At 40.1% G+C, this 8,725-nt stretch overlaps 1 protein-coding gene across 1 annotated transcript; it reads left to right on the forward strand.

The window, feature by feature from the left end:
• The first annotated feature begins 1,826 nt into the window (after positions 1-1,826).
• ube2s (ubiquitin-conjugating enzyme E2S) lies at positions 1,827-6,973 on the forward strand. The gene is made up of 4 exons (XM_064298207.1): positions 1,827-2,403; positions 3,668-3,815; positions 4,024-4,214; positions 4,576-6,973. Exons 1-4 carry the CDS (start codon positions 2,401-2,403, stop codon positions 4,942-4,944), a joined length of 711 nt encoding a protein of 236 aa, XP_064154277.1. The 5' UTR covers positions 1,827-2,400; the 3' UTR covers positions 4,945-6,973.
• Positions 6,974-8,725: the final 1,752 nt, after the last annotated feature.

Below are 8,725 nucleotides of genomic sequence, written 5' to 3' on the forward strand. Positions count from 1 at the left end.
ATGAGAGACATCTCTGAATCGCATGGTGCCTTGTACTTCTTGTCACTGTACAGTCCACCGGCTGAGCCATGTACTCACTGTGACAGAGACAATCTGCTGCAGGCAAATTCAGGCACTGGACTGATCAGATGAGTCACTCTTCACTGATGAGATGAGGATAGCCCTGATGCCTCCAACCTTTCCTTCCAGGATAACACTGTGACCAAATCAGGTGCTGCCCTGTTGGTCGCATTAACAATGCAACAGCCAAGATTCAATATGAGCCCAGGGCACATATAACTACACTGAGAACTAATCTTTAAGCAGAATGAACTACGCAACAGCCCCAAGATATGCATTTTCTGCCTGTGGCTTTTGCTTGATTTTTTTTATCCGGCAGGCAAATACTGTTGCTTTGACTGGATGGCCTGTGTAGACCAAATCATACACTACCTGAGCTCAAGAGAATGCCAACAGTAGGTGTGGTCATCGCATATAGAAAAGGAAAACCTTTTGATAGTTGATTATGATAGGACTGCATGATACAATGAAACAGGTTATTACATTACATTACATTACAGGAATTTAGCAGACGCTCTTATCCAGAGCGACGTACAACAAGGTGCAGAGGTGCAAAAGAAACACACTAGAGTGAAGTAAAGATCGTAGTGCCAGAAGTGACCACATAGATCAAGACTCTAACCCTGTAGGGTAACCTGTTCAGCAAACAATCCTGCCAAGTACAAACTAGCACTGAAATCACATTTGCCTAATCAGAATCAGACAAAAACAATCCTGCCAAATAAAGACTAACGTGATCGTATTAGCCTAACTAGATACATTGAGCTAAACTATGGGCTAGGGAGGGGTGGGGAGAGGTGCAGCCTGAAGAGATGAGTCTTTAGTCTGCGCTTGAAGGTAGTCAGATTCTCTGCTGTTCTGACCGCCACGGGAAGGTCATTCCACCAGCGAGGGGCCAGGACAGACAGCAGACGCGAGCGGGAAGTACAGACACGATTATGGTTATGGTTATGATTGAGTACCTCCTTGTGATTTATAATACTGTGTGTTGTAAAATATCGGCCCCAAACTCCAGTCCTGGAGGGCTGCAGTCCCTGCTGTTTTTTTTAAACATTCAATTTCAATTAGACTATATGATGGGGTGTAGAGTAGGCAAAGTTGCACCTATGGGTGTTGAGCTTACAATCAAAGTCTAATCCTTGATACTGTGTGCCGAGGCTTGATACACATTTGAACCAAGAATTCAGAGTGCAGAATTTTGAGTGCAGAAAATGCACTGACTAGCTGTGGGTAAAGTTTCTGAGAACCCATAACGATGCACTTTCAGATGAATTGAGGCGCTGTACTTGTGTGTTAGCGCATAATGATTGACAGAGCCATACAAATGCCATACCTGAAGCTAAAAAAAATCACTCAAAGACAAAGTTATATTTATTGAGACCACTGGCAAGAAATTTAAACTCAACCAATATTGTCTAAACTAATATTTAAACGAATACCAACCCAATGACACAGTTTTTCCATCAAACAGACAAACCAAATCTCTTTGCGAACAGAGACCCGTCTCTCTGTCTGTCAGACCGTCACTCGCACTCTCACTCTCTCGTCACCGAGGATGTCCAGCCCTTCGAAAATCTGGGTGTGCAAAGTTTTTTTCAAACGCACCTATCGCTTCCAAGCATTTTTCATATTCTCGATTCTGGGTGGTTGGTGAAGCTGCCAAGTCAAATGACGACTGTGGACTCGGAAAAGGCGATTGGTTATGTTGGTTGCCTAGGTTGTGTACGTACAACATTTATCAAGTATCGATTGGCTAAGACCACAAGAATTAGTTTGTGAAGCTGTATTTTTGTTCCTGTGTCAACGAAAAGGAGAATACGGGCCGTAGCCGACCGGACATTTAACAACTAGCTGGAAAGCTAATATTTAAACTACAAAGAGAAACAACATCAACTGTTTTACGCTCGCTTCAGTACATTGCATTTAATTAATATTTTAAGTGAAAGTTAGCTGGCTAACATTTTATATCGTGTAGCGCTTTTGAAGCTACCTATGTTGGCAAGCTAGTAGACTAAGAGGCGAAGAATCGCTCAGCTTTTGGCTAACGTTTGGCACTCAGCTGGTTAGAAAACTCTATTGCTATCTAATATTGACGCAACTACAGCTATCTTAAATTTATGTAGTTAAACTAGCTAACGTTAGTATCCTCAGCGAAGCGCTGTTCCTAGATAGCGTCACCGTTTTTGAAAGAAAACCACTAGCTACTGTCGATAGCAAGTTGGCTAACGCTATTGCTGAGCTTAAACGGCTATTAAAGCAATCCGTAGCTAGCAAGCTACGTCTTTACTTCCAATTAGTTTGAAGGTTTCCTGTGACCCAAGGTAGTCTGGATTTGAAGACATGGTAAGTTTCCCACAAAATGTAATGAACTATGTTTTACATAGGCTTTCTAAATGGGTAGCTAACGTTTGCGGCTTTGATGCTATGCGGGGATAACGCGACCATTAGCTAGCTAACCCTGATAGCATGGAAGCAGCATCTTCGGGCTAGTAGTGCTAGCCAATACAGTGATAAACAGTGGTTGTTCCTTAGCTAGCTAACCAAGTTACGTTAAGTTATGCTTGGACTGGACTGATTGTTCCACGGTCGGTGGATTGTAACGTTAATGTTTGCTGCTGAACTTATCGATGGCTAGAATCGGTGTGCTAGCTACATGGGTTACATGGCGATATGCTAGTTTTTGCTACTCTCAGCTTAGGCTAGCTTGGTGGCTAAATAGCCCGCTAATAGATCATGGATTCATCTGCTAGCTATGTTAGCTCGTTGAATTTCGTTGTCTAACTTAGCTAGCGAGAAAAGAGATTCGACTACATCATTGCTAACGTTAGTGGTAAAATGACGTTATGAGTGATGTTAGACTATGTATGTGGCCAGCATAGGTGGACATGTGTAATAAATTCCGTAATTAGCTAGCTAGCTGTCACTGTAGCTAACGTCAATGAACGTTAAGTTCGCTAACCTTAGTGATCTTTCAAGTAACTTCGCATATGTGCTCAAAACGCTTCTCAGTAAAACTCAGCCGAAAAGATTGAATGGAACTTGCTTAAAAAGAAGTAAAAGTACTTCTTTAAAAGTACCTAACATAACCAAGAACACGACAAGCAAGCAAAGTAATACACAGCGTTATAGGTGATATGAAGTCTTAGGTTCTGAATAGCGCCAGATTTAGGGACTGTGGAAGAAAGCTCTTCTGTGAGGACGAGGACCTCAGACAGACCTGTATCAGGTTGTAGGTAACGTTAGACAATAATATAGGTTAAGCCATGTACTATTATGAGTCACCCAAAGCAAATCAATCCCGGCTGAGATCATAACGAAAACCATTGATGATGTAGTATGTCCCAAACCTTAGTGCTGGTTAAAACTAGCTGCAGCATTTTTTTTTAGCAACCTCACCTGGGTGTGTTTTACAATTAAAACTAGAGAATTAGAACAATGCTCGCTTAGTTAGTTGTACGCCTATCCTTTCTCCCCCTTGCACGATTTGCAGAAGGTGCTTTGTAAATGCGAGTAAGTTTTGATGCAATGCCATGACTGAATAACCAAAAACCTCAATTCATTCTGCACTGTACATAAAATATGAATTTACTTCTTATTCCATCTACAGAACTCCAATGTGGAGAACTTGCCCCCTCAGGTTCTGCGACTAGTATACAAGGAGGTGACGGCGCTGGCTGCAGACCCCCCTGAGGGTATCAAGATCTATCCTAGCGAAGAGGACATCACAGAACTACACACTGCAATAGAGGGACCAGGTAGTGGGGCCATTCTTCTGTTCAATACATTGCTGTCAAAATGCTTTGAATTTTGACACACCCACTGTTTCCCAGCTGGCTGATTACAGTGATATTTCCAGTGTTTTTAACCATGAACCCATTATTACTCCTTATATCAACCATTGTAAAGCCAGGAATGATTGCATGATCACACGTCCTTATTTGCTTTCTTTCTCTGCAAAAATAGAGGGAACTCCATTTGCCGGAGGCATTTTCCGTATGCGCCTGGTTCTGGGGAAAGACTTCCCTGCAGCACCACCCAAGGGATACTTCCTGACCAAGATTTTCCATCCTAATGTGGGCCACAAGGGTGAAATATGTGTCAATGTGCTAAAGAGAGACTGGAGAGCTGAGCTGGGCCTCAGACATGTCTTACTTGTAAGAGGTTTTTTTTCCCCCCAATGTCATTTTCTGTTATTCCATACTTATTCGTTTAAGCTTATTCAGAGATGTATGGTTATTTGGCAGCACACAGCCTTAAATTCTGTGATATGCACAATGATTAATTGTCTTTGTCTCCTAAGAATTCTGTCTAAATTTGGGGGGGGGGGGGCATGTTTGTGAGAGACTTTGTTTTGCATGGGTTCCACAAAATCAAGAAAGTGGGGTGTTGTAAGTAGTGAGAAACTGTTTATAAGCTGTCAAAAAAAATGTAACTGGACCCTGTTGTAGGCAATGTTTAGGTCAGTCATAGTCATCTTCTGCCTTAAAAACCTTTGTCTGTTGGTTCTCATCTCAGACTATCAAGTGCCTGCTGATTCACCCCAACCCCGAGTCGGCTCTCAATGAAGAAGCTGGACGGTTACTCTTGGAAGACTATGCTGAATATGCCTCCCGTGCCCGGCTGCTCACTGAGATCCACGCTATGGGTGGACCAGGGGGCACCTCGGGAGGGCCCCAAGAACCTGGCGAGGGGCCACAACCCAAAAAACATGCTGGAGACCCCAACAAAAGGGCAGTGGTTACCACAGCTTCCTCAGGAGCCAACGGCAATGGGGCAAACAGCGGCATTGGCAGTGGCGGCAGCAATAGTATTAGTGGTAATGTCAATAGTAATGTGGTCGTGAAAAAGAAAACAGATAAAAAAAGAGCCTTGAGACGACTCTAATGCTGTCTGTTTGCGAGTGTGTGTTGTGTGCGCGCGTGTGTATGTAGAAGTTTGCAGACTACTATTGTTTCACCTGTTTCTTACCCACCCTAAATCTGTCAGTTTTTACTCATCCTGTTTTCTTGCCAGATTCTTTTTCAGTCCTTTCCTCTTGGACAACTTTTTTTTTTTTTTTTTTTTCTTCCAGAAAATTTATTTTTCCATTGTCAGCTGAGTTGGTGTGCATTCCACACACTGAAATTGCATATAGTATTAATTTAGTCGGTGAGGCACGTGGTATCAAATATTGAAATTTGATCATGCTAAAGACGTTTTTAGTTTTTTCATAATTTTTCATTAATTGCGTTTTTTCAATATTTTGTTTTCTGTAAAATGGAAAGTACAGGGATCAAGGAAGGAAACCATAAAATGGATCATCCACTCTCACTCTAATCTCTTTCTTGCTGAGGTTGTAACTACTTAGCAACTACTGTCTTTGAAATTGGATGTTTGTATTTTTCAATGAGGTATCTTACAGGGAGCTTAAGACTGTTCTCTTCAGACTCAGTATCAGTTTATCATACCATTATCATATATTTAATTGGAGTTTGAAATTAATTTTGACTATTGAGAAAAGTAACTGTTCGAAAGTGAAGCCAAGTGTTCAATTGGATGTATAAGCATTCACCAACTTGAAGTTTAGTACATCCAAACCAGACTTTTCTCTGGGTCTTCATTTTCCTCATAGAACCACCCAAGGTGCCTTTTGAGAAAAAATCATAATTGTGATCCATTTTGAACAGAATTGGAAAATGGAGGGTCATCTACAGATTTTTATATGATCATCAAGGCTAGAAATAAGTATAAATTTGCTAAAATGCCATTGCCTATTGTAGTGCTTTTATAGTGAGAAAAAGAATAATTGATTTTAGGAGTGGGAATTTAAATTTAGATCCAAGTAAAAGGATCAGATGGGGATGGTGTTTTCTAGACCTCAGATCAATTCCTGAATGGTTACATGAGATTGGGAAATTATGTCCGTCTCCTTGTGATTATAAGTGATTATAGTTAATGGGAATCTTTTTATTCCCTTTAGGGTTTTTATTTTGTGCTGGCCAGGCAAGAGTAAATTCCACTCTGATGTTAATATCTGTGACATCAGTGTCTGAAATTTCTGTAGCTAGAATGTCTGCAGTTATTAACTGAAGTTTGACGGATGAAGGAGTGGTTGAGAGAGGGTGGCAAATTGTGGTCTGGATGTTGCTTTTTTTTTTTCTCCGATGTGTTTTTTCCACTTTTCTAAGATGTTGTGATTATTTTTGCCCATTTTTAAAGAAAATACAGATGTAATTTTACCTTCGTAGCCCAGTATTTTCAAGAGAGCTTTTAGAGTGAGATGGCTTGCAGTCAACTATCCTTTGGCACGTGAGGGGGACAACATGTAATGAACAGCAAGCTGGAAATGCAGTACTGAACACAATATACACTGACTGGAATATGGCCTTGGAACTGTACCTGCACATTAGAGTAATGTATCCATAGACATACAGGTCCGATGAATCCTTGTGTCCTTGATGACTAGCATGATAGACAATTATCATTGAGATGCGTTAACATGCGTATATCCCTATAACCCAGTCTTGTTTGTGCTGTCTGCACTTACCCTGTTCCACAGGGTCCTAGTTGGATAAAATGTATATCTCTTTGGGTAGAGTTCAATGGTATGAATAGACAAAAATTACGTACATGGCTGAGTTTCTTTGGTTTTCTGTTTTACATAAGTGTTCTTTGGAAATGTTTAGACAAAGCATTTACTGGTCCAGGATTTCCCAGGGAAATATTTGTGAGTGTTGCCTTTCCTTGGGGAGAAAACCTGCTGTGGAAAGTCAGCCATTGTGCAAAATCAATTGAGGGGGGAGGGGAGGTAGGGTATTATACAGTATATATAATTTCTTTGTTTGTGTCCTTGTATGTTATTTAAATTAACAACAAAAAATTCTAGAAAAATAAATAAAATGCAAACACTTGTTTGGTGAGTTATCCTTGGTTACTTCAGTTTCCTTTGTCTCAAATACCCTTTTCTTGTTGCATTGTCCATTGTGCTCCTTTCTGCTGATGTAACCCATCTAGAAAAGGTGTTTCCATATACTGCTGGTTTTTATTCCTCTCCTCTAATCGGGGACTGATTTAAAGGGGCAGTTCACCCCAAAATAAAAATGTAGCTATGTTTCCACTTACTTGGAGTGATATCTATTCATCTTTATGGAAACTGTTTTAAAACAAAGTTGACACTGTGCCTCTGGAAAATTGGTGTGCTTTGTTTGAGACTTAGCGCAGATAAACAGTTGGCATACTTCGGTAGAAAGTAGTTTTCGAAATGGTGTGCGAATGGAAGTCTTAATATCTATCTCTGGGTGTTTGTGAGTAACTGGCAATATATTTGAAAAGATGTTGCTGTTGGGTTTTTTTAATGTAAATTTTTGGTGCTTTGGGGCCACAAAAACCTTGACCCGTTGAGGTTTGTTGTGTCTGGGTGAGCTGCTGCAGATATCTAGAAAACTCGTCAAACTCCGGGTAAGTGGAGACATAATAGCTTAATTTTCTTTTTTGGTGAACTGCCCCTTTTAAACACGATACCAGTGAGTGAAATCTCTGGCCAATCGGTGATATTATTGGACTATGGATTATCTCTATTAGGCAGAAGAGAGAACCACCACTCCTGACCTTGAGTGTGTGATTGAGTATCCAAGATCTAGACATCTCTTATTTCCCAGTAGTTTAAAAGAATGGTCATCATAGGAGTTGCATGCTATCTTACTGACCTTTTATTTCCAAGAGACACACCACCTTTAATGGATATATCTGCACTTCAGATTGGCTACTAATTTTTCTAACCATAACTACTTCTATAAAATTGTATACCTATCAATTATATTTTCACTAATGTTTTTCAAATGTGCATTTTATATATGTAACTAAAGCTGGGAAATGGTATACCCCTGCAAGGATTTTGGAACCCTGTTTACATGGGGCTAAAATCATGCAACTGCTTGTGATCTGTTTTGAGGTGTTTGGAGAATTAGGAAGGGTTGGGGCCTGGGTAATTAAACCCTGATCAGATTAGGCACTGCATTGGGCAGTAGGCTTAAAAGTATGTCTTTTGTAAGTAAGTCTGGCTTTGTTAATATACACGAATGCTGTTGAAGATTTGAAATGAATATATGGCAGTTGGAAAGTTTAGGCAGTTTAAAACCCCTTGGTATTTCTAACATTTACTATGTATGGTTTGTCCAAGAAGTGATTTTAACTTTTGAACAGCATTTTTTAACTTGGTTGTTACCCTGTCTGGATTACAGCAGATTTTCAAGGCCTCCCTACAGAATATGCAAAAACTGTAAAGATTGTAGTTTCTGGTGTGCAATACTGAGAGCCACTAGCAATAAAATTGAAATAATTTAAACTGAACACCACAGCGTTTAAGAATAGAGACTAGGCTTTTGCAGTCAGCCTGTCTTTTAATGCTTCACAGAAATTCTGTTACTAATTACATTTGACAATGATAAGTTAATTATTGCTAATTAAGCATGTTCAGGAAAATTGTTCCTCTAGCAAAACCCCCCTGTGTCTACAGTGACAATTATTTTTTGACTCGTATTACCTTCAATTGCCGTCCTATTCATCCTATGTAATGACTTGGTTGCTATGGCAACTGGTGGTAAGAATATCGTTTTATTCGTGTTATAAAAGACATATACAGGAAATGCGATGGAAGCGAATAGGTAGAAAAAGAAACAAGGACGCT

The sequence above is a fragment of the Anguilla rostrata genome, chromosome 1, assembly GCF_018555375.3.
Source record: "Anguilla rostrata isolate EN2019 chromosome 1, ASM1855537v3, whole genome shotgun sequence".
NCBI classification, from domain to species: Eukaryota; Metazoa; Chordata; class Actinopteri; order Anguilliformes; family Anguillidae; genus Anguilla; species Anguilla rostrata.